At 37.7% G+C, this 27,780-nt stretch overlaps 1 protein-coding gene across 2 annotated transcripts in view; it reads right to left on the bottom strand.

The window, feature by feature from the left end:
- Positions 1–27,780, bottom strand: part of gpp (DOT1 like histone lysine methyltransferase grappa) — a 72,510-nt gene that overhangs the window by 22,888 nt on the left and 21,842 nt on the right. For both annotated transcript variants that reach the window (XR_011703665.1, XM_071598634.1), the window contains exons 3-11: positions 22,793–22,867; positions 21,963–22,026; positions 8,360–8,491; positions 7,953–8,138; positions 7,561–7,828; positions 5,052–5,158; positions 4,721–4,762; positions 2,093–2,423; positions 1,290–1,517 (exon numbers count right to left, since the gene is read on the bottom strand). Coding sequence is in view for 1 of the 2 variants with exons in the window: in XM_071598634.1 (XP_071454735.1) it covers positions 1,290–1,517; positions 2,093–2,423; positions 4,721–4,762; positions 5,052–5,158; positions 7,561–7,828; positions 7,953–8,138; positions 8,360–8,491; positions 21,963–22,026; positions 22,793–22,867 (1,433 nt within the window). In the remaining variant the exon portion in view is untranslated. The remainder of the gene's footprint in view (positions 1–1,289; positions 1,518–2,092; positions 2,424–4,720; positions 4,763–5,051; positions 5,159–7,560; positions 7,829–7,952; positions 8,139–8,359; positions 8,492–21,962; positions 22,027–22,792; positions 22,868–27,780) is intronic.

The raw sequence follows: 27,780 nt of genomic DNA, 5'->3' as shown, positions 1-27,780 counted from the left end.
TACCACATATTACACATTAAACTAAAAATATAATATAAAATTAAATATTAGTACAACAAATATGTACGAGGGTCATCCGGAAAGTAGTACCCGTTCGTGCCGCATGAAGTGCTGACGACGCGAGTAGCCGCTGGACGAGGTCAGATAGCTTCAGTGGCTTGTCTGCCTTCTCTGAGCCAAGTTGCGTGACGCTAGCATTGCCTGTGTTGTTTCTGTGATTGTTTACAATGTTTAAAAAAATTGAGAACGCCGCCAGTTGTGAAGTGAGGGCAGTGATTAAATTCCTCAATGCAAGAAACGTTCGCCCATGTGATATTCATCGCCAATTAAAGGAGGTGTATGGAGACAATGTAATGGACGAGTCGTCTGTTCGGCGGTGGTGTCGCAACTTCAACATGGGGAGGGGGAACACACACGACGATGAGCGTTCGGGGAGACCGTCTGTCATTACAGACCAACTGGTGAGCTCAGTTGACGAATTCGTGAGGAACGATCGGCGCGTCACAATTGATGACATCTGTGAGCATTTTCCCAATGTTTCTCGAACAATTGTTCATGAAATTGTTAAACACCATCTGCATTATGCAAAAATTTGTGCAAGATGGGTCCCTCGCGTATCTCAATGAGCTGGCGGCGAAGGACTATGCAGCAGGAATACAGAAACTTGTCACACGTTATGACAAATGCCTTAATTTGCTTGGAGATTATGTTGAGAAGTAGTTTAAAGTATCCTCTTTCAAATAAAATTTTTTATGTTTGTTAATATTTACTTTTGTGTCTTTATTTCACGAACGGGTACTACTTTCCGGATGACCCTCGTACATGAAATTGTATGATCCCTCTTCATTGAATAACCCTTGTCTTTGAAAGTCTCTTAAAAAATATGAGTGCAAGCTTTATGAATCATTATCTTAAAAACTGAAAGACATATTATACTTGCCAAACAATATGAGGGCATCTTAATGCTCCCAAAATAAGTGCTAAAATCATTTGTACATTTTGTGTAAAACCTGAATTGGAGAAAACAATCGCACGTGTGTGCTTGCATTATTCTTATCAAAACTTACAATACTACGTTCAACAAGTCCTACTCAGTTTCCAGAAGAAATTATTCAAAGATTTAAGATCAGTATATGATTCTTGAAGTCACACCAAGGGATCCCAATGTGATTAGAAAATATTTTGAAAATTACACAAACATAGAAATTCACAAAAATACATAGTATTTATTTCAAAAATTTTATTACACTGTGGTATTATCAAGAATGAACTGTAATGAATCAACTTACACTGGGGTGAAGTGCTGAGTAGAGTCTGGCTATGTAGAAGATCAAGTCCATTAATCTTGAGAGCTTTCTTGGCCTTATTGCCTCTTCTAACCCTTCCTCTGGCACGCTTTGGAGCAGCTCTCCCCTGGCATCGCGAGGATGGTGGAACAGTTGCTCCCTGCCTTGTCTTGCCCACACGAGACAACTTCCTTCTAAGCTTCTTCTTTGCAGGCTGTGACTTGCTTTTGCCTATAATGTTACATAGAATACAACATGCTTTGTGTTAAACAAGGTTATATGAAATTATGATAGTTAAATCTTTAACTTTTCACTTTGCAAAACAATATCCACTGCTTCAAAATTTTTCTGAAAATGCTAAAAATGATGCTGAAAATTATGATGAGCTCGTAAAATTTGCTTTGACTTCATTGCTTAGCAAATTACTGGGATGGGCAACATGGGATGTGATTCTTTAGGGCCATTCTGAATTGTCAGGGCAAAATACACTTCAACAAGATATCCTAATGAGGAAAAACAAATCATTCACCAAGATTATGATCAGCATAGTTGGCTTAAGAAACAGACTTGTTGCTGAAAATTATATTTTGGCTAATGTAACGTCACTCCTTCCCTTCTCTTCACCAACTTTCCCTAAACTATCTTACACGTATTTGTTCAATAAGTGAAAGAATTTACCACCCATCTATATTTCTGGAGGCTCAATTCAAATATTTCTTAGAAACCATCAAAATGTTACGCAGTAGATTGACAAAATATTCAATATAGGAATGAAAATATTAGTCAGAAAAGTCAGGCCTCCTTACCCAATGTCATATCATCATCACTTTGGCTCTCCTTACTGCTTTTTCCTTTGTTGCTACACCAATCAGACCAAGCCCTTCTAGTTGTTGGACCAACCACCTGGCTACCATCATCACTGTCTCTGCCAGCCACTGCTCCAGCTGCCAACGCTGCAACAGCCGCTGCTGCTGCACCCCTTCTCGTGGCCCCATTTGCAACAGTCCTCCCAGGCCCTTCTTCCTCCTCTTCCTCATTGGAGCTTGTTTCTATCGCAGCAGCCTGTTTAACCACTTCCCGACGATTCACACTATCCCTTCCACTCCTGCTGATCCGTGAAGTAATACCTTCATCCTCCTACAATTAAAGGACAAACGTTATTAACAATTATCTCTACCATAGTAACTGTTTCATATAAATCATTTTGAAAGCTGAAAACAAAATTTAAAAAGCAAACTTTCATTCTTTGAACCAGAGGTATATATATATATTTAATTACTCATGCTTTATGTATGAAATATTTATAGCTTTAGCATCATAAAAAAATGGATGAATTTGATAGCATGGGAATAACACCGGAGGGGCAAGATGAAGATGATAGATGACATTTGATGAGAATACAAATCCCAATAGAATAACATGTGTGACATTTCCTATTTCCCTCCGCTTGCATGTCAAAGAATTGCTTGCTTTTCGTAGAATGAAACAGAAAACAATAAAAAATTAAATAAATTTAACCATGCCATCAATACTAATGCTTAGATGATGGGCCCTCGATGTGAACTCTTTAGAAGAAATACTCATTAACAAAGTCCACATGGAGTCTTCATGGAGTAATAAGCTGGCTTTAATTCATGGGTATCATATTACTTACTGTTACACTGCATCTCACAAGGCAATAACAAAACACCACCACTTTAAGAAAAAAAACTTCGGTTAGCATGTCTCATAAAAATTTAGTACTTAAAAATCTTATGAGAAACACTATCCAGCATAAAAAACTCACTAAATCTTCTGGTAAATGGAATCAATCGTATAAAGAATTACAGAATACTTATGATATACAATACTATGCATTCTTCCCATCCAGCAATAGAATGGATTTTCCACCACGCACTAGACTATTTTTCCTTTTTTAAATATCAAGATCAGCTCCACATAATTATTAATGGAGTTTGAATTAAACTATTATATGAGGGTAATTTGAAAAGTTCTCAGAATGGAATAGAAATATATGACTTACCTCAGTGAAACATTTTAATTTTTCCAATGAAGTCTCCCTGTACACAAAGACACTTGGTCCAATGCTCTGATCCCATCATGAAAATTAGATTCCTTCATGCATGCAAAATATCTGACTACTTTTGCTGTTAGTTCTCTGTTTGGAGATAATCTCTGCCCACGGAGGAAAATTTTGTGCATGGAGAAGAGATGGGAAATCTTATGGAGCCCAATTGGGCCAAATAGCTGGGTGTGGCAACAATTCAATTCATAGTATCATGCCAATGACACATGTGTAGGCAAGCCTTGTCTTGATGAAAGATGACTTTCTCTACACAAAGCTGGTCTTCTTTCGTGTATCTTTTGCTGTAGTTAGTCAAGAAGGTTTGGGTCGTATTGTCCAGTAATTGTTTGGCCAGTGAGAAGATAATCTATCAGCAGAATTCCACCCACATCCAGAAAAATGAGGCCATTACCTTTCCGGCTGGCCATATTGCCTTAGCTTTCTTTGGTGGCGGTGAATCAACATGTTTCCACTGATATAACTGCTATTTTGTCTCTGAGGTATAGTAGTGGACCCAAGTTTCATCTATGGTAAAAATCAGCACAGAATATCTTGTCAAATGCCCTTAAAATGGGTCAAACATTGCTCAAAAATTTCCAAATTTATGTACTCTGATGCGTTTGTGATACCGCGTCCTCATTTTAAAATGTTCAAATATCCAATTCCAGTGTTAAAATGTGATTTGCCTGCTCAAATGAAGTACCAACAGCTTTAGGAATTTCAAGTACTTACAGGGCGAGAAATTGCTAAAGCTCCTCCATGACCATTTTAAGCACTTTTGCAATATTCTGGGGTAGTGGTACATTTTGGTCGACTACTAAGCGAATCACCATCTAAGCTGTCCCGACCAAACTAGTTTGTTCCCTTGGAAAAAATTGCATATGAAGGAGCAGAGTCCCTGAAAGTTGGCCTGAATTTCATTAATTTTCAAACTTTTCTTTGCAAAGTATTTAATCACAGCTCGAATATGAATTTTTTTTATCTTCATAAATCACTACATGTGAATAACAATAGAGAGGTGCCATCACCACAAATGTCTTCCCAGTGCACTGATGCATTTTGTATTTACTTGTTATGGATTACCTATTACCGAGCAGAAAACTCATTGCACTAGCGCTGGCTTCTCTAGGTGATTCCGAGAACCTTTCAAATTACCCTCCTAATAAATTACAAAAACTAGAGCCTTGGAGCTGTCTAAGAGCATATACATCTTTAATGTTGTGTCTATTTTTAAAATCTTGAAGCAGATGATTGAAGAAAAAAGCTGTTAGGTAAACTTAGTATATGCTATTTCATTTATGGGTGTAACTTATCTACAGGAAATTCATGCAAATAAATAATACTTCAAAGAAAAATAAAAAAAACTCACCCTTTGTTTGGGATTTTTAAGTCTCTGAAAGTATCTTTCCAGCTGCAAAAAGCAAACACCGACCAATTAGACTTTTCCATACAAAGATTTCCTATGCTTGTCAATAAAATAATTTATGTCTAAAAAATTAACAAAAAGTAGCAAAATAATTTCATTTATGACAACAATCATATTGAAATTTCACTCTGGTTCAACACAATAACACACTTTATCCAGCAAACTTAAATTAATTGCAACCAAAGAAAAGGTCATTCCATCAAGTTACATTGGATTTAAATAGTTACGAGATATCATATAATATTAACAGGTTTTCAGCAAAGCTAATTATTACCTTGGTGCGGTCTATAATATGCAAGTAGTAAGATACAGGTTTCCCAGTCCATGACACAGATCCCCGTAATGGTGACATCTCTGATACATGCATGATGGTTCCTATGTCTATTTAGAGATCATTGCACATCAAATGTTTTATAGGAAGAAAAAGGAGAGAGAAGAAAATATTAGCATAAACAACATGGCACACTTGTGCAATCAGCCAGATAATATCAATATGGAATTAGAGGGAAGAGCTTTTCAGAATTTCTGACTATTTATAATTAATGAAAAGTAATTTAAAACATATTTGAAAGCAATAGAAACAGCAACATTTGAAATCATTACATTATTATGAAAATGTATTTTCAAAACATTCTCTATTAATTGAACAAACATCAGCAAATTTTTCACTAGAAGCTCTTAGAAATACTTGTTTTAAAACGCTTAATGTGGGGACAAAGCCAATGTCAAAAAGTTGATTAATTTTACAGGCAGTATATTCAATTTATATAAATAAATATTTTCTACATATATACACACACACATATATATTAATAATAATCTACCGGTTGAGGTAGGTTTCTGGATGGACACAACTACCAAACAAATATTTTATTACTCCTAACAAAACACAAAATCCATCATCCTACTCTATATCAGGTCCCTCTTCATCTCTGAGTACTTTCTTCCTCCCTTCATCCCGTCCAACATCCCTATCCTGTTCCTTCCCTTTCCTCTTTTGCCCAACATTCTACCCTCTATCACAGTCTTCAACATCCCACTGCCGGTCAACACCCCCTTCATCCACTTTACCTGCCTCCATAGGAATGCTGCCAACAAACCCCTCTCTTCGCCCACCATACCAAGTACTTCCTCATTTGTTTTCTTCTCTGTCCATTTCACCTTCTCCATTCTTCTCCACACCCACATTTCAAAAGCCTCGAGTCTACGTCCATCCTCGTTCTTCAATGACCACGTTTCCGCACCGTACATAGCTACGCTCCATATCAAAGTTTTTACGAGTCTTTTCTTAACATCCTTACTCAAAGTCCCTGTCATCAACTCCCTCCTCCTTGTGAAAGCCTCTTTGCCTAGGGTAATTCTTCTCCTTACGTCCCTACTACTTTGACAGTGTTGGTCCAAAACACTACCGAGATACCTAAACTGTTCTACCTACTCTAGTTTTTGCCCTCCTATTTTAATGTTTAGCTTAGCCTTTTTCTTTCTAGAAAATCGCATAACCTTTGTTTTATTAATATTGATTCTCATCCCATACCTGTCGCACTGAATTTCCAATTCACTCAGCAATGCTTGCAGCCCCTTGGCTGACTGACAAACTAAAGCTTGGTCATCAGCAAACCTAAGTGATTTAACGAATTCCCCGCCCACTTTCATTCCCACCTCGAGTTCTTCCCATGCCTCTTTGATCATTTCCTCTGCATACAGGTTGAACAGCAACGGTTATAATGGGCAACCCTTCCTTACATCCCTTCCTAACACTGCCCATCCTGACTCCCCGTTTCCCACCCGCACCTGAGCAGTCTGAGACATGTACAGGTTGCGGATTAGCCTCCTTTCCCTCCAATCTATTGCTATTTTCTGCAGAATACTCAGTTTTTCCCAATTCACTCTATCAAACGCTTTTTCGAAATCTATGAAACAGGCAAATACCTCCTGGTTGTGTTCTATATTCCTCTCGATTAATAATCTCATTACTGCAATGGCATCACGCGTACCTCTCCCCTTCTTACACCCAAACTGATCATCCCCTAAGTAATCATTTGCCCTACTCTCTATCCTTTTGTTTATGATCCTGAGAACAACTTTAGCTGCGTGGGATATCACACTAATTGTCCTATAGCCCTCACATGACGTGGCCTTTACCTTTTTCGGAATAGGAACTTAAACTGATCTCACACAAAGTCTTCCGGCCAGATTCCTTCCTCATAAATACTACGGATCAGCCCATATAGCCTCTTCCTCCCACATTTTCCTAAGCATTTTAAAAGTTCCACGGGAATGTTATCTACCCCCACGGCCTTATTTAGTTAAATATATATATATACATACCTATATACATATATATATATATATATATATATATATATATATATATACATATATATATATATATATATATATATATATATATATACATATATATATATATACATATATATATATATATATACATATATATATATACATACACATACATATATATATATACATATATATATATATACATACACATACATATATATATACATATATATATATATATATATACACATATACATATACACATATACATATATATATATATACATATATATATATATACATATATATATACACATATACATAAATATATATATATATATACACATATACATATATATATATATATATATATATATATATATATATACATATATTCCTGCAACCAGGGTTAATAGTACCCCAAATAAGCTAGTTTAAAAATATAAATAAACTAGAATTAGAAAAACTATCAAATAACTCACCACTGAGGTTCCTGTCAGTGATCCTGAAGTTAAGCGGACAAAAAGATTTGGATGACACAATACGTGCCCCATCCTTGAGATCAGCAAATCGCTCCTTCAGGGCATGGTCAACATTTGGTCCAAAAGCAAAATTGTTCACAAACACAATTGTTGCCCCAACTATTTTTTCCCTGTGCCCATCTGTCAAAAAGTCTCCACGAATCAACTCATAATTTCCATACTTCTTTCCGTACCACCGCATCCATTTTCTAAAATTTTGGTTCATGCTCTGTAATTAAACGTGCTTTGTCTATAAAATACATTCAAAAGCATTCTTTACCCATAAAAATGGAAGAACTATCAGATTTTTATCAAAATCAACAATGACCTCCAAAATTAATTATTTATATTACCTCTGCATATTTTGATGGAACTTCAGCCTTTTCTACCCCAAAACAAATTTTGCAAGGAGTAGCAGCTGCCATCTGCAGAACTACCTGACCAACACCAGACCCAAGATCAACAAAAACGTCTTCATTGGTAATCTCTATTTGGTCAATCATTTGACAAACTAAATCATATGATGTTTCTCCGTAGACCTATGAAAACACAATGGAATGAGTATATTTGTAGTATCAAGTAACAGAAGTATGGGAAAATGTGAACAAGAAATCTATCCAACTATATGTCATTACCTATCATGTTATTTTGAGATGTTTCTAATGAATAATTAAAGCAGCAAGTCACATTAATTCAGGTGATCCGAGATTTTTTTTAAATTCCCTTACTTCAAAGATTAATACAATAATTTCAATTTTACCTCGGGTGAAAATGGTTCATACTGGTTTAACTTTTCTGGATCAGTGACAGCCTGGTTGTAGACCTGCTGCAATATATGCCGCAAAAGACCTCTTGATGGTCTTTTGGCCGGCCTATGAATAGTTGATCCTTTCTGTAAAATGAAATCCATTGCTTAGTTAAAATTTGCAACTCAGATTATAGTGTAAATTAAAGAAAACTAGAAAATCAGCCCCAGAGGCACCAAAATTTTAAATTATAATATCTCAATGAGAAAAATATAATAAATTACTAGGCTATATAAATTTTACTTTAACAGCAGAGCAAATTAAAAAAAATAAGTCAAAGAGCCAAACAAAGCATCACTACAAAGAAGAACTCCAAGCAGTATTGAAAATATGATGTGGCCAGCATATCACTTTCTCCATACAGTATTTCCTTTCTATTGCCGAAGAGAAGGATAGCATTTAACAACTAACCATAACATATTCCACTATTCATGACCATTAATGTTTATATTTGTCTCTGGAAAGCTAAATAAAACAATATATATTCCTAAATATTTTTTTTAGATATCTTTCCTTACAGGGTGGGATAGAGTTGGCATTTCTCTTATTATGGATATTGAGCCAATAGTGTCAATGTTTCCATGCATTTTTGGTGCAAGAAAACAAATGGTAGACCAAATTGTAAAATTCAATGACCTACCAATGCAATGCTTCATGTTCCACATGAATAGTTACTCTCTTTTCCATCAACGCAAGAAAAAAATTTGCATAATAGAAATTTATATTGGTTTTAGTAACAGAAGTTCCATGATATACCATCCTTCTCATTACTTTTAGAATGCAGAGACCTTCACGTATAGACCAAAGCTTAAAGTCACTTTCTAAGGGATTGATTTTGGCCGAAATCATATAAGTTCTTCTAACCTTAGCAAAATTGTTGTAAATAAAATTTTGTTCAGCTCAAGCCAATATTTTTTTATTTAATAAGTCACAAAAAACCTATCACAAACATACAACACAGACATAAGTAGGAACATGGCCAAAATACATTCAAAGGAACACAGTTTCACATTTCTGCAAAAATGCCACAATGACTACTTAAAAAGCCATTTTTTCCATGAAAACATCCTTTCAATAAACAAGTATGGAGAAAGCAATCACTGCTCAACTTATTGACATAAAAGTTAAGCTGCAACGAATGACACAAAGACGAAGACTTCACCTCATTTAGGGGTGTAAGGATTAAATAATGAGTCAGTCTAGTCCGTTCAAAATAAGCAATAAAATTTGCAGTCCTTTGTATGGTACTTTATTGTTTTAAATAAACCACCACAATCATTGGGTAGTGAATCAGTAATAGAACTAGGTATATCATACATGTCTGTAAGGAATCTATGGTATTATGTTGGATAAATAATGAACACACATTTGAAAAGGGGTTTCTAGGATACTTCTATAAGAAAATAAAAATTAGCAAGAAGTGTATTGACCTGATGAGCAAATTTTCCTACTCAGCTCAATTGGAAGGAAAAGGTTGAGGAACTATAATTTCTTGTAACTCATATTCTATAAATGCAAACATTGATAGGTCTCAAAATAGCACTTAAGTGGTAGCTAAAAAAGCTGCTTTATGGCAAAGGATAATTTTTGAGCGATTGGCAAATAGCTTAAAAATTATTTTCATATGTATTTCTTTAATAAGCCATTGACTTGACCTTCCACCTAATTAACATTTTTTTTCTTTCCTGTGGTTACAAATTACTTTTTCTGAGGAATCCTTTACAATTTATGCAATTTTTTTAATTACTTCAAATGCATTAATTAATCCATTATTTGATATTATGTTAATTACATGGGAAATTTTCCACAATTAATAAATTTCTGATTTTGAATTATTACAACAAACTGGATGCTGATTCTTCACTCTGACAAATGTGTTTGGCATCCGATATATGAAATTTGCATTTGCTAAATATGCTGCCATTTGAACCTGCAACTTCACATTAACCTGCCCTTTATAAAAATGCATATATACAAGTTTGAGCTACTGAAAAGGTCTTTTTAACAAAATACTGAGGCCACCTCAGAAGAAATGGATGCCACAGCATTTCAGCTATCACCAAGCAAAATTAAGAAATTCACCACAACGATAACATACTTCTCAATGACAAATAACTCTCCACAGAACATTGCTCGACAATTCTTTCCACTTTACCAAATAAATTTTTGGACTTTGATATCCATACTTTATCAAATATATGCACTGCATGTAAAAAGAATTTTTAATAAAAATAATTAATCAATGTAGATATTAAACAGCTAAAAACTTACTTTTCCACCAGTTTCACTAAGGCTGTCAATGGTAGGGTCTTGGAACTAGGCATTATACAATCCTTGCAAAGTGTAACAGGAATCTACACGATATTTGAATCAAAAACAAAGCAGAGGAACACCAGGAGATATCTATGTAGGCAAGGTAATTTCAAAAATACTTTTTAATTTCTCGAGAATGGAAATACGCAAAGGAATAAATTAGCTAAATCAATGGCTGTGAACTTGGGAGCAGCACAAATTAAGCTTGGAATACAGATGCACAATAGAAGTTCAATAAATCTCTTCATATGGTCAGGTAGACTCGAGCCACATCCATCAACTTATCCCTAACATCCTAGGATAATTTATAAGAGAATTTAAGCTGTTTTAAAGTCACCAAAATCAGGAATAATATGTCCGTATCCTATTTTCAAATGTGAATCAAAACTACTGTTCTACATGTATTTCCAATGCTTTCCTGGAAAACAAAAAACATACATCCTAGTATAATTTTGGGGGTTCTCAGCAACCATAAGCGGTCACTGGCAACATCCATGAATTACTCCCACTGACGATTACACCTGAGGTCTTACCCCGATGTATGCATGTTTGGTGTTAAGAAACTCTACAGACTTTATACTTTATTTTAAAAGGAAAACATTATCATGCAACTGCTGGTTTTCTAAAATGACATTCAATAATTCACATTATCGCAAGAAAGTATAATGCATCACTCAGAGGTTCCTTTAAAAATTCAGGTGATTCAGACTGTACACCTAAAATCAATCGCACGGGAATTAAATTTGTGAAAATTTAGACAATACGTCATTTGTTAAAATATAACACAGTAGCAATACTTAGTAATATACCCCACTTTCATTTTAATATACCAACTGTTTCCACAGTTCATGCATATAGGATTTAGCAAATATGGCTAAGATGAACTCTTCAAATCTTGATTGATTGACCATGTGGTAGCACACCTAGGAAATCCACCTATAAATTTTGGTTTACTTCACAATGTAAAATTAGTACCATGACCTGGGGACCTCCAAGAGCTAGACGCTAGCTTTACCATTATCCTAAGTCTCTTCAACTTTTACCGAGTCCCGGTTTGGATTTCGAGAGCATTCCCATTTTCCAAAGTGGGAGAAGACCCACCCTTCCTCAACTTCGCCACGGACATTGTCTACTTCGAGGACAAGGCCCTTAAACTGCACCGGCTCCTTATTGTCTGCCCTCACAAAAATGAACCCCTCCTAGAATTCGACCTCTTCCGCTCCTTCCACGTAATCCCCACCCACCCATCTCCCCAAGAGAAAAAAAACTCCCCCTCCGCCCTCGCGCTTGCATCTGTCCCACTCCCCTTCCTCTCCACATGTCTTCTCACTCTCCTCCTCCAAACTTCCTATCGACGGCGGGCGACGTGAGTACTCTCACGTAGGCTCAAGCTAAGACCCTCGGTGGGTTGGGGGATACAAAAGAGGGGTCTTCTGAAGGTGCAACCCATCGGGCCTGGGCACGGGCCCCATCGCAGATGCTCTCGTGTAAGATCCACACGCCAAGGTGGATCGCCCCGGGGCCCAGCATACCACACGGACGCCCGCCACATCACCTGTTCAAGCCACGCCGGAACCGAAGGGCGCCCTTCCATTCCGTAGTAGAGCGGAAGAGGAGAACGTCAAAAACGTGTACCTAACGTTACAGAAAATATTAAGCCATCTTTAAGCGTACTAAACTCAGTCACCAAGGAAGCGTATCATTGCTATGGCATTCGGACTCGGGTAGTAATGCGTCAAATGTTATAACGTATAGATAAAAACAAATACCTCTCATCCCGCTTTTTCCCGTTAATTATTGTAAACGTTGCGCTTGAGTTAATTCACTGGGCGAATTATATTGGCAAAATTCCAGGCGTTGCAGCATAGCTGTTTTCACGCGAGGAGAGATAAGGAGATAAATAAATATATAGAAAAGATTTTATTACAGCTGTCATAAATATTCTTCCATAGTGGCATCCTAAATTCTACAGATTTAGCGAAAGCAAATCACTCAATAAACTGCAGCATTTAATTTTGATGTGGTGTCCATATGTACGATATATATTTGAGAGCTGTAACCCCAAACGAGTTGCAATTGTTGAATTCAGTTTTGAATATAATTTCTATAACCTTATTTGCTAAATACAGTATTTAAAGCATCTGTTAAACCGAAATAAATTTACCGGCAAATCAAATAACTTTATTTAAGCTATATTTAAAATGTGGGCAATTTAAGGGTTTACACGCCATTTCCGGGTTACGTCACGGCTAATTGACACTGGAAAATTGATGGAGCCATCATTGACGTAAGGCTGACTGAAATAATTTTAACGAAACATCAGAATAAGTTGGCTTTAAATTCCCTAAAAACTGAGTCGAAACGGCGTACATCGCCGTAAAAAAGAAACGTTTGTTTTGTAATATAAGTCCATAAGGACCAAAAAACCAGAACCAACAGCTCTGAATGGTGAATTCGACATTTAATAATTGGCCTAACGCAATAAAACGCAACCAACCACACCAACCAATTCATTTACCATCCGCAATTTCTGAATACGTACCCTTGAATCAAAAATAAAATTCATACCTGTTACATGAAACGACGCGCGGAAAGAAACCGGAAATTGCAAGCTTTAATGTGGTTGGCAATTAATTCGCATACGCATGCTATAACTAAAATTATTTGTTTTCCTGAGCCACTTCACAAGGGGTAATTTTAAAAATACCACCTCGGCAAGCTAACGATTCCGTGAATTGTGGGGTACTCGCCCTGAAAACTAATAAAAAGTCGGACAACTAACAGTAATTAAAGCTATATGTGTATCGGATCATTTTATCGATGAGAGGCTCCGCTCGGAAGGCTACCAATTCCGTGAATTGCGGAGTACTCGCGCTGATAACTGTTGAAGAGTCCAGCATCTTAACTTTAATGAAATCCTATTGTGTCTATCTTATCATTTTATCGAAAAGGGGAGAGATAACATAATTATCAGTACTCTTTCATCGTGATCTGTCATTCGCACCGAGGCAAAACAAAGAGCGAGCTTATCGAGTATTACGCCGTCAACTTGAATTTTGAATGCTAATATCAAATAATAATAGCGGACATCAAATTCAAAAACTTGAAAAACCAATTAAACACCTCTATTGAAAATTTATTCTCTCAAGCACACCAAAATCAGAGAGATTAAAATAATGATACGTGTAGCAACATAATAACGAACAAAGTTGGATTTCCGACGAGAGAAAAGGATCCCTAAAAAAATGATAAGCCTTACCCTGAGTTAAACAATGGTCGACCTGTTTGAGCATAAATGTGAAAATTAACGACCATACCTAGAGGAGACTATTTAATCATTAACTAGCATGTTTTAAAAGTTAAAATCATAAATAAGAGTGAATTAAAACATGACAAGTACAAATTAATTGTCAACTAAGCAAATATGAGGAATGACATTAAAAATATCATTGAAGATTATATCAATTCTGACCTTACCAATGAGGTATATACATTAAAGAAATATCAGAAAATGAAGAACACGAGACAAAATAAAATAATAAATGACTATTCTATCAATTAGGCTTAGCAACAACATATACGACATTTTATCGACGATATTACAAAATAATGTCTGTACCATAAGTAATTATGATACACGGCCATGTGTTTAAGGGCTAGTGCCGAAGAGGTTGAGGTAGGCAATCAACCAAGCTTATTTAAAGGAACCTTAACCTAGAACAAGTGATCTAGGCTTGCAGCCAGCCAAAAGCGATCCGCCTATACGCGCATGCCTGCCGCATTGAAGATCCCGCCTGTTTGTCTTATCATCATCATATAGACTTAACCAAACCGAATTGTGCAATAAAGCCAATGGCAAAATTGTTTTCTAAATCCCAGTGCCATTAGTAAAACAGTGCAGATTTTCGGTGAACCATCTGAACGAATATGAATACCGTTATATGCCAACGTCGAGACAATGACCTCAAATCCCGTCGATATCGTTCAAACTGTATCCATGGTATCATTTATTGCATAATGTGTTGGACCTAGTTCGAAATTAAATTTGAATTCATGAAACATTTTTAAAGTGATTATGAAGATACCTTCGGGGCCCACGTTTCAGTCATTAAGAAGAAATAGGTACATGCATGTAAATACGTCATATATCAATCATAAGGGATGAGGTTTAATTGGATATTCTAATTAGTTTTCTAGTAAAGAGCTTAAAAATCGTCCATTATTAACAACGGTAACGGGTCAAAAAGTAAAATATAATGTCAATAATTCAATCTGAAAAAAGTTATAAAGAAAGAGGATCAACCTTTTTAGATGAACATATTTTCACTTTCAAGAAAGACAAAATATAGCGGATCACATCACAATATTAACTTCATAAAACATTTCTCGCAGAAATTCCGCAGGCTTCGGCCGAGCTTCCTACCAGGGTAGTAAAAGTGGGCAAATTATGCTAGGAAACCGTCGCATATAAATCACTTGAACACAAAGTAACAATACACAAATCGTAATATTTAGGTCATACACCAGGGAAAATATTTTAGCATTTCATAAAAAAATATTCCACAGCATTTCATAAAAATTTAAAATATACCAACAACTAATTTGGTGAGAAAAACGAATCTAGTTTAACGGATTCGGGTCTTGTAGAGGATAATAAAAAAAGCACCCTCTTAAAATGCACGACGTTTAAGGGTATTTTCCATCACGAATACTTGCAGATATTTTAAACAAGAAAATAGTTATCAATGTAATTTATGACTTCCTATTACCATTACTAACCACAATTACTCTAGCTCTCACAGATTCAGTGGTAATGGTTAACGCAAGGCAAGTAATACGAGTAACTAATGATAAGGTATTACAACGCCTTTTAAAGTTAACGCTCATTAACATTACGGGGAGGGAAACGTATTAGCCAGAAACACTTAAAATTAAAACAAGGAGTCACTCAACGTTAGTTATACACAACTAATATTGTATTAGCACGAATAATATCTAGAAATCATTGAACTTGTAATCAACTTTGTAACATCGCAAAAAATATAATTCCGCAAAATTACGAGAGTTACTAAGATCATTATTCCCTTCATGGTAATGAACGGCGATGGTAAAATTACAGAAACTGATAAATATGTAGAAAACTACACACAATAGCTGTCAGCATCAATGAAACTAATATGTTGACTACTTTTAACGTGCAGATGCTGAACATAATATCATCATATATTATCAACTTCTTTCAATTTATAATACCAAGTAATGAAAATTTATAACGCTTAACGGTTATATTAAAGTCAATCAGTGGGAAGGAAACGAACCATTAAACAACATACGGGGAAATACAAAAATTTAACTCTCTAAAACTGGTGTAAGGAAACTAAAATGGCTTTAAAGGCCCAATCAATACGAAGTCGACGACCTCGGCATGAAAATGTCCCCTCCGATATTCCCGGAAAATTCTATTAACGACTCTCAGATAAATCCCCTCTCAAGATGAAAAGACAAGTATAAACAAGTGACTGTACCGATTTTGACAACATCCAAGAAGTGCGTGACTCAGCTATAACCGATTGAGGGAAGGCGAATATACAAGACTGCGCGGGGGGATAAAAAAAACTCCGGGAGAAAAAAATAAATTATGTGCAATAGGTTAAGGTCACGACGTGGGCAGAGCAGTGAACCCCATCGAAGCGATATGTCCAAAAACGCACGAGCACCTGGAGAAAGGAGAGTGCACATCGCGGAGAGCCCCGCGAGTCCGGAGAGGTCAGCTTTAAAAGGTGGCTGTGTAAGTCGCGGGGAGAGGAAGGGGGGCGGCGGATCCTGAGAGATTGGCAAGATCTGGCAACGCCGCCTCCTCATGTTATGTAGCGAGGGCAGTGGCCTCAAAATATCCCCACCCCGCACACGCCACACGGCACTCGCAAAAGCTTCGAGTCGGAAGAGACCTACCGACACCCCTCCGCGGTTTGAATATTCGGATTCAAAAGAACGAACCCAAAAACGAAAAGCGATCTTAGAGCATACAAGTGAACAAATGCGGTTTAAAGCTAGAAGGTGCCGTGCGGCGGGGGAATATTATGCTTTGACGCTCGATTTCGTGAGGCACCGAATTGCGACGTGGACAATGAACGTATGAGCAAACCAGCAAAGGAAAATTCAACCGAGCAATGCCATCGCAGGGTCTTAGATGCAACATTACGTAACACCCAGTGTGAAGAGGGAAAATAGACGAGCGAGAGAGTTGGGAGGAATTCATGTCAAGGGAAACGACACTTTCACGTATTACTATGGAAAAAGTAGACCGGGGAGAAGGGGGAAGAGGTGCGAGAAAAATCTAATGCCCGGAGATATGGGAGCGAGAGAGAAAGTTCAAAACAAACATGCCGCAACGGTGAGGAACGTTAAAACGTTTTTATGGGAATCCTAAATTTGTATTGACTATGCTAGGTTAAATGGACGATTTCATCGACGGCCAAGTACGGCATCTATTGAAAGTAATGCAATTTGCAATAAATCCTCGGTTACTATCAATAAAAACGAATCATGATCGACAGAAGGTTGCTAATAGAAGTCACCAGAAAGAATGAAAACAATCCTCATCGCTATACACGAATTTATAGCTAAACTATTAAAGGCACTATAAACAAAAGATCAAGGCTAGCGGCTTCATTTATAAAGTAAACCATTAAGGACAACTTTAGCGAATTAATAAAAAATTAAGATAAAATCAACAACAGGCAATGCATTTACTGCACTTAATGAATTAAACTCATCTCTGTGGTACTAAACAACAAAAATGGAAATTTTTGCAGGCATCGAAAATTTCTTTTTCCTTTTTCCCACGAAATTCACGACAAAGATGTGCCGTTACCACCCTTCAAGTCTACAAACGTTGAAGAGAGGTTACATTAACACTTCGCGCTAGGTAAAAAGTCCGCGAAATTCTGGGTAGTAGGGCTCTTTAACGACGAGGAAAATCGGTTTAAAAAAACGGAATTTCGGTGGAATGCCAATCGACCACACAACCTGCTCGTCATAATCCACTCCGGCCCAAGGTATTGTGTAAGAGGGGAACCATCCGGGACGCCCTGTTTAAAACCACGGCCGCATCTGGCAAGAAATAATCAATACAATTCCCCAACAAAAGACGACAGCAATTGAGCCGCGCAAAGGGGTGGGCGAGGAGGCGATGAGAGGGGATTGAAAGAACCACGGGCTAAGGGATGGGTTGATGTGGAGGAGGGCGGAGTGTGGAACCAGGCGCTGGTGTGAGGGGGTTAGCTTATGGGTGCGAGAGCGAGGTAAATGAGAGTGGCTGAGTCATAACATAAAGGGACCGAGTGCGGCAGGGAGAGGAGAGGAGCTAAAAAACTATAGCTCCGACTGGGGTTTTGGACGTCGGGGGATGCGGAGAGGGTACGGGTGAGGACGTGGGGTAAGGCGAGGGAGGAGGAAACGATGGGCTGAAGGGAGGGGGGAAAGGGATGAAGGGGCGCAAAGGGGGAAGTGAAAAAGGGGTGAAACGCCAGGCAAAGGGAAGCTGGAATCAATACGAGCACGGGACCGCCGCCGCTGGAGCGTCTGTTAAAGATGCGCTCTACGTTCCGTCCCCCTTTAAAAGCCAAAGCAGCTGATTCACGGCAGGCGTCATCACGAACACATGGCAACGTGGGCACAAGCCCGACTTGTGCGCACGCGCCCACAAATACCACGGGGGAGGGGGACTTATTTTAAGACCGTAAACAGGAATCGATTGAAAACGGCATTAATAGGATTTTTCGTCCCTAAGAGCGAGAATGCGCAAAGAACGCTATCCACCTCCTTCCCTCCCCCTGTCCTCAACCATCTCCCGTCTCTATAAAACACGCCGAAAGGAGGTGCCGCTGCCAACAAAACGCCCCACCAAGATAGCCAACCACGAGAAAAAAAGGATGAAACCTTAGTTAACGCGCGAGAGTGCTAGGCAGCTCTTTTGTTCTCGATGCATTCGCAAGAGAATGATTGCGACACCAATTCTTTGATTTGCGGAGATGCGCAAGCTGAAGGCGGAGGGGAATAGCAAATAACGTTGGAAAGTGGTGTTTAGAAACTTAATACTGGCTCATTCCACAGATTTACAACCTCAATGTAACCACTAGAAATAACATCCATGAAGAATAGATTTAGAATAGACCAATGCAACACTGGCAAACAACAAAAAATGCAAGGAAAACGGAGTTAAATTGACACACTACCGGGTTTAGCGTAAATCCGCATTGGATTGAACGTATTGCTCGCGCTCAGCAAATTTCGTAGAACAAAAATAATACGTGCTAGACATGCTAATGGACAACATGTTCAAATATTTGTTTTTAAAACTAAAGTGCCGCACCAACTGCTAAAATACGAACGCTCGCGATCAGCATCCAATTACGCAAAAAATTAAAAGATCAGTATTTAATAACTGATTAAGATTGATTCGAATTGATTCATTGAAGATGACTAATTGCCACACGAAAAACACGAGCGATCGTAAATTCATAAGACAATAGCATTGAGTGCATGGCAATTTCATGACTGGAACACGCAAAATACACGAATTAAAAACCCGAGGACCCAAACTATACTAGAATTAGGAGATTTCACAGAAAAGCTAATGCCACTCGGCTGAGCTAACGGAGCACCTGAATTCAGAGGTCGAGGAAAAAACCACCGAGGCAAAGAGAACGGAAGTATTCCACAAGAATTAATTGCGGTGCGTCACGGAAAGCCACGCATTTCCTCGATAGGGAAAAACAAAAAAATTAAGAGCCCGATGAGTAGAAATAAGGCGACGATTACGTATTCTCTCATTGCCCAGTTTGCTTTTCTGGAACTGTTCGTAAGGTCTATGATCTGAGAATGGCATACATAACATACACTGCAAAGATGACGGAAAAACGCCTAAGTAAAATCACAAGATTACCTTAAGTCAATGGACTTTAGTTTATTTCAGCATCACCGATTAAATCACTATTTTTTCCGGGAATAGCTTCCAAGTTCAACTATGCGGAAAAACAAATTTAACTTGGACGGGTTGAAAAGGTCACGTGAAAATTGTCCATGGCGGAACAATTTACTTCCTGAATTCAACTTTCCTCAAGTACGAAATTGGCATGAAAAAGAATAAACAAATTTCAGCAGAGCAATTTGGTGACCTACTTACTACCGAAATCCCATCCTCTGCCAATTCCACTCAATGAAATCAACTTCATCCTCCAAACGGTCAGGGTCAAATCATAAAGTTCTGCCCAAAGGTCGACCACGTAATTCACTACTCATTCCAGAGTGACTCAAGATGTAAGTGGGATATCGGGAAAAATATGATCGGCGCAAAACCTGGAATCTATCGCGGAAATAGCAGTTTCCCCATGAAAAACCCATGAAGACGCGTGATTCGTCAACGTGGCGAGACGAAAACTTGCTAGCATGACAACACATAACATCCTCATTCAAAACCACGAGCCTACGTATAGCACCAGTGATGAGCACATAGCATGGAAAACGCCATAATTACACTTGACTGTGCAGGGTTAATATTTCCTCTCCCCGATTCAGGATTACGGGAGAGCTAACTTTTCTTTGCAACTAGTTACCAAAGAACCCAAAGCTGGAAATAGCCAAAATCAAAACAGAAACAATAACATTTTTGCCACACGTTTTTTAATTGGATGACGGTAATCGAAATCCCAATATAGCCTTCCTCAAGTATTTACGTAATCCCCTCCAAACGCCAAATAACATATCAAAATCTTCCTAAGACTTTTATGAAAAATGACGAGGTATACCCGCACGGAAAGTCATCAAGAAAACCTCCAAATGAAGTTCCTTCTACGGTAGGACTTCCCATAAAAGATGGCGCAATTCGCAAGACTATCTTCATCCCATCACTTTCCATCTTTTTTGTGGTGCGTAGGTACCCCAGGGCCGCGAAAAACACACAAAAAAGGCCTTTGAAGGAAATGTCACAGCAAATTCGAGACAGGTGCCCGGCAGGTGTTACGAAACACCAGTTTACCCTCTCTACATCCCCTCCTGCCGGCCCGATAACAAACTCCCTCCCCCCTCCTACCCGATTTTCCCCCTCGGAAGTAACGAACGGAAAAATGGGTCGACCGAGAATGAATTCCAAACAATCGAAAACTCGGGCACAGCTTCCCCTCCCTTCTCACCAAAGCTCGAAGAAAATGTTAAGCCCTAGGATAACAACGACCGCTGGAGCTCCGAGCTTTCATTAAAATAAAAAAAGGAAGGAGAAAGGGAGAACTTGGCCTATAATCGAAATCTCCAGTAAATTTACAGCACAAACGCGGTAGCCTTTTCCGGGGGGAATTCCCCTCTTACAGAGTTAATTTCCAGTTATCACAGATATGAGGGAATTGAGCGACTAAAATAAGAAGAGTTTACAGAGAATATCTTTCCACAAGTTCTTAAAATAAAAGTATACCTAAGTATTATGCTACCAAAAAAATAATATACAATTATTTAAATACGCCTCTTTTAAGCTACACTTGAAGCGGAAGTATTTTCTCTCGCATGTAGAAAATGGTTGAAAGCACTTTAAAGGTTTATGCATTAAACGAAAATCTCTCGCTGGCACATAAAGATAATATTATTATAGCAGGTATTATAATTCTATTTTATAAAAACCATTGGAATCAAATGATATTTTTCCCGAGCACGGAATAATAACACTTACGGAAACAGTTAAAAGTTGAGTTTACTTTAAAGCCACAGGACATTAACTAGCACAAATTATTCCTGGCATTGGAAAAATACCATGCATCAATAATAATATGGATAATGTCGATAAAAACCCAATCAAAAGCTCCATGGGCGAGTTCAGCCATGATCGAAGAATACAGACAAAGGAGAACACATTAAATTATTTCGTATTTTCTATTTCTCGGAGAACTTAAAATTGTAAAAATTTCCGGCGCGCCAATGCTGATCTAGGTAAAAAATAAAAAAACGACAAAACATTAACATGAAAACAAGTAATCGCATCTGCTTGATTAACTCCAACCGATATGCACACGTTACATCCTTCAGAAAATCGACGTGTTTGGAAAAACCTAGGAGCGAAGACATTAATAACCATCTTACCGTTCGAAATCGTTACTTACGATACTGAGGCTTACCAGTTGTCTTAACGCAGGGCGAGTTACGGCAATTCGTATTTCATTTTTAAAAATAAAAAAGACTTAGAACCCGTTCACTTACCCTCTGAACAATTCCATCGATGGCTCGGTTGAACTTATCGCAGACTCCTTTCATGCTTTCATACCTGAAAATGAATGACGGCAGAAATTAGGATAGCAATACAATTAAAGACGAAATTAACGCATCATACAACACTGGACACTACCCTGCAATAGGTTTTCGCAAAACTTGGTTAGTCTGCATATGGCATCCACTCAAATATTAAATTTTTTTCAAAACAGGCGTGAGAAGAACGAGGACCACCCGGCATATCGCCACATTAATTCCCTCAAATACGAAACTCCTGCACTAAAGGCAATGTTACCACTAAACAAACTCACTCTTAACAGAAGCCTAACTACACTCCGATTCATTTGAAAATTTAGGTCACATAGGAAATTGAAATTAACACAAAGCATACTTTAACGCATCACTTATAGCTCCTTCCACATCAAACACTATAACGACTTCCAAAACGAATTTCAGATCACTGGATACAGTCAATCACATTAAATAAATCAACTTACACTAAACATTTCAAGCAATAAGACAACAGTAATTATAAATGATTAGTTGAGGGCATCAAGGAAAAAATACCTTCCACATAAGTCTTGTGAGACTCAGCATTATTTTTGGATAAATTTATGCAGCCAAAGATAAAATATTCATAAACCAGCATAGCATATCGTCAATTATTAAAAATATGCACTCTTCAGTCATTAATTAATTTTGCCGCTGAGGTCCCACAATAGGATTCAATATTTTTAAAAAGTCAATTTTCAAACGAAGTATGAAGTTAGGATTATACATAACATTTAGCATTATAGCCCACGAATGATAGAGCAACTCACCTTCTCGTATCATATTCATGGAGGATGCCATTGTCTAGGAGCTGCTTCAGCTCCGGATAATCCTCGGCGACCCATCTGTAATCAAGAGGGGAAAATTTGTTAATGGAGCTGTGAGGTCGACATCTCATTTCATTAATGGCTTAATAAAACAGAAAAGAAAATAGCACATTCAACAGTGATCAACGATATGGACATGACCTTGAATAAAGGAAAATAACCTCGCCTTAACCGACATAGCATGGTCGTGTGGCCAATTGGTTCAAGAGGCAAATTAATTATACACGTATATGCTGCTTTCGTTGCACAAGAACCTCACCTTTAATGCCCATCGATCAATCGCAATAAAAATGCTCTAACAGGTACAAGAATTGGGTATATAATAACACTAAAACAGTCCTGCCGATAAACATGAATTCCAATATTCTGTACAAGTATATATGTAGTCTTGATCGATAGCGTGCGACCCATAAATTAAAACGATGCATATTTTCACCACCGACTCCATAATAAACACGGTACACTTACCTCTTCCGGTACAACCGTCCCGCTAAGTAACGACCGACCCGGAATACTGAATTTATCGCTACGATATATCTAATTAAAAGTAAAATAAGTTAAATTGCCTAAATAAAAGTTTTTAATTGCCGACAAAGACGAAAAAGCCATTATGCATGCAATAATAATAATACACCCCAACAATTATCACTTTAATGCTGCAGTAACCGGAAATCCCGCACTCCAATGACAAGCATACATTTTCCAATAAGGTTATCCACGGTCTTCAAACGGAAGAAAAACAATGCAAGCCATTGAAAACTGGTGCACAAACTCGGCTAACAAAGATGTAGAGACCTGCTCCATTATAACAGTAAAAAATTACCAAGATTCCCAGACCTTCATGATATGAATCACTTATATTTAACAGATTCGCTCATGGAGATTAAGGAAATCGCGTAATTTAAAACTTGATTATAGTCAGTCTCTTACGAACGTAAAATGTTCCTCAAAACTTATTTGCTCCGACTTGGGACGATCCCTAAAGACACCGCGCCTTAACAATGGGGGGATCAAGGTCGCGAAGAACGGGTGTATGATTACCACAATGGCACAGCCAACAGTTCCGAATCGCAGGATTCTTTCATATGGAGATTTGTTCGAAAGAGAGCCGCAAACTCCACACACAACATCTTCGACACCTTGGGGAATAGTGCCCGCAGGCGATTTTTGAATTTATTTTAAGAGAATAAATTATTTAATGGAATACGTTTACATGCCAAGATTTTAAAATAAGAACGGGATTGAAGTAAACCATAAAATATGGGGCTTCTCAGAAACTTATAGCGGACGAAGAGCCAAGCAAGCCATGGAAAAAAACTAGCCTGACTCAGATAAGTAACGTTTTCGTATGACATTTTTCTGGTCTTGTTAGATTGCGGTACCAAATGTCAGAAGGCAATTTCGAGTTTCACGAACAAGATTCTTCAAACAAAAAAATCATTTTGGATAAAAACATGGCGCGTGGGGCTAGGGAATGAATCTAATTCACCTCTTGTTACGTGCGGAGCAAACTGGTGAATACCAATACCTAGAAGGTCCACACTCACCATCGATTAACTCTGCCAAATTTTTGTCACGCCGAAAAGGCTAACTCGAAGAATTGGCGAGAAATAAAGCGCAAAAATAACTAACTTCGATCACAAGTGACCCTTCTCTCGATAGTAAATTAAAAACATTTTGATAAAGCAAACTAAATAAATCGCAAGAAAGGTCGCAGAGACGGATCGGGTGGGCACCTGAATTCGGGAACTAACTAATTCTACCAAGCAGTTCGCGAATCCGAGGGCTCGGCCAAGGACCCTGTCCTTCCCGTGTTGACCTTGGGGCAAGCAGCCGAAAGGGAAAAAAAACGTAGGGCGTCAGCGTTCCAAAAGAAAAATACAAGCCGGATTCCAATGCGAAGGACGCTTCCTTTGTCCGTCCGTGGAACGTAGAATCATGCAACGAGTAGCATCGAACGAAGACTTGAGCATTGCTATACCTGGACAAATTAGGTTACAACCGGCAACACCTGGGGATTTTTAAAAAATTGACTAAAGCGTGGCCTTTAACGTTTATTATCTGTCCATTACAAAATGGGAATTTTTATCACCGCTAGAAACAAAAAACGACCGACTTCATAGCGTCCTTCCAAAAACCAAAATCAGGGTAGGTATATATAGGAAGTTGGGTCATAAGCTACGAGAAAAGTTGAGGAAGCAACAAAATAGCAAAAGCCATGGAATTCTACCATTAGGAGAAATTGCACAAGCCACAAAAGCCTCGAAATTCGAAAATTAGATGAAGAGATATATTTCGGACCAACACTTCGAAATACTGAGATAGAAAGAGAAAGTTTGGAACCAATGCAAATATTACACAACTGAAGAACTATATGGCGATCAAACGGACAATCGGAGTAAATAATGATGAAAAATCGCAAAGGGCACAATAGTTAATAAAAAAACAGAACAAAATAGGAGCGTTTCATTTGACGCATTTCCTACGTAACTCCTCGAAGGCAGTTGAGGGAGAAAACTGAACAGAATTAACTACCCTGGTCGAAGTATCTGATTGAAATAATGGTAGACATGAAAACGGTGAGTTCTGAAGGTTAGTCGAAGGTAGAAACCAGTGGCAATCTTCGTTAACATACTCTAGAAGTAACCGCAATCGATGATTATATATATATATATATATATATATATATATATATATATATATATATATATATATATATAACCTTGCCAATGGGTTATGTATACTGTTATGCTAAAATTTCAAAAAAGTTAGCCAAGAACCGTCGACAAACTTAAAAGATTTTTCAATTAGCACTACTATAAATTGTGTTTCTGCTAATCTAATTGGGTGTTCATCGTTTTCTTCATATAACAGCATCATTAAGTTCCATATACACAATCCGATGCTCCCTAAAGTGAATTTTTCTTAGCCGCTTTACCATAGCGGTCTTTAATAAGATATCTGGAGACCAAAATGCGTCCTTAATACGACTTCGTTTCCATATATTCCAATCGCTTGATACTACCGATTCGCCGCAATTTAATTATTGCATATATATCTTTTAGAGTATTATTATCCCTCAGTAACAACAAACTATACTGAACGCAATTGATACCGTCAACAAATATTATCCTCACATCTATAGTTGATGAAAGTTAAGAGAAAATTGGCTCCCGTGGCAGGACCGATGCCAGATTGCGAATTCAGCAAACCACCGAAATAGATAATTCCCAAAAACCGCCACTGGTCATCTGCTTAAGATGCGAGTCAGCAGGACTACTCGGTTTACTTCCGGGTGTTTGCGAGCATATGACCATGGGCAAACGATACGACAATTCTTCCTCTTGCCCTTCAAACCGGGATAGCGTAATCTTCTTACCGAGAAAAAAACATGACGTACGATGAAGCATAGCTTCCGAGTAGCGTAAATGAAATTCGCCTCGACCGCTTCCCCGCCACTACTCATTCATAACACAATAAAAAATTCTGAATCACGATGGGAATATCCAAGGCCAAGGTCTAGCTTAAACACTTCACACACATCGAATTTATGTGACGCCCAAGTATTACGTGAACATATAAGAGGATCATTTCGTTTAACCACTAAAACCCTTTAAAGTCGATCATTTTTTATGGGGCACATGACGCTAACAATTATAATTAACTATGAGGGAAGATTATAAAAGAAATATCTCGCAGAGTTAGAAATTTTAATACACATAAAATGTACAAATCAAATGACTAGAAAAAGATAACCACTTTTTTTAGTAGCTTTTAGATGACTCGAATACTGTGCATCTACCACAAAAACTTCACAACTTGTGGTGCAATATCCAATAATAGACGCCATTGGTTTTCAAATCTAATATATCAGCACTAAAGATAAGAATCAGCCGGATTACTTACACGGTCACAATTTTAAACACAAAAAGAATAAAATGGTATCGTTCACAAGCCCGGGAAGGCGACTGATATGCTCTTAAGCAGCTCTTATTCCGTATTCTGTCGATGACTTTGACCTGTTGGCCTCGTGCAAGATATTATAATATCTTTCTCGATTATTAAACACGTTTGGCGTGGGAGTTGCTTTTGAAAAATGATAAATCCTAGCCCAATATTTTAAAATAAGAAATATTTCCCACATAAAAACCTTTTAAACATCCATTGGACCACCTTTAAAATTAACACAAAGATTACCAAGATTGTTTGAACTGATACCCTTGACTAAAACTTGCTTGGCTTGGCTAACTTGACACTTGGCAAACAACATCCATGCCAAATTGTCACTAATATGTGCATTAACATTGGTCAATGCGACAAAACATTGGTGACTTAACTTTTGAAAAATAAAACGAATTCCACGACCAATGAAAAAGGCAAGTAATGAAAAATAAACAGAGATAAAAGCCAAGTTAAAAAACGCTGGGGACAAAAATTTATAAAATATTTTCAAAAAGTACACACCAAAATTAGTATCTCCAATAAACCCTAAAATCACCTTTTAACAAAATACTTGAGCATAAGATCTCTATTTTATACCGTTCATGAAGTGCCATCATTCCCTTACAAATATGTATAAGTAAAACCCGTTTTAAAGTCAAGTTTTGAGAAGCATGACAAGAACAATGTAACGATAAAGCGCGAACGGCGACGAGAAGAAAAAGTAGAAACACGAAACATGAAAGGAGCGTCACCACCATCCTAAAAGTCTACTACCTGGCCGTTTGTCCTTGAACTCCACAGTTCACTATGAATGTCATCCATACGTGTTGCGCAGCCTCATGAATTAAATAGCATTATATAAGACGCAACGCATATAATTTATACAGGGCGGCACAGGTTACATGGTACCATGTTCAATCCTTTCAGGACCCATGGGCTTGAAAAACAAAAATATCGCGACCAGTGGGCCCGAAAAATAGCGAGAAAAA

Source organism: Hetaerina americana, unplaced genomic scaffold, assembly GCF_022747635.1.
Source record: "Hetaerina americana unplaced genomic scaffold, ioHetAmer1.1.p SCAF_10, whole genome shotgun sequence".
Taxonomy (NCBI): domain Eukaryota; kingdom Metazoa; phylum Arthropoda; class Insecta; order Odonata; family Calopterygidae; genus Hetaerina; species Hetaerina americana.
Note: the sequence above shows the minus strand (reverse complement) of the source record. Positions and strands in the feature narration are given on the sequence as shown.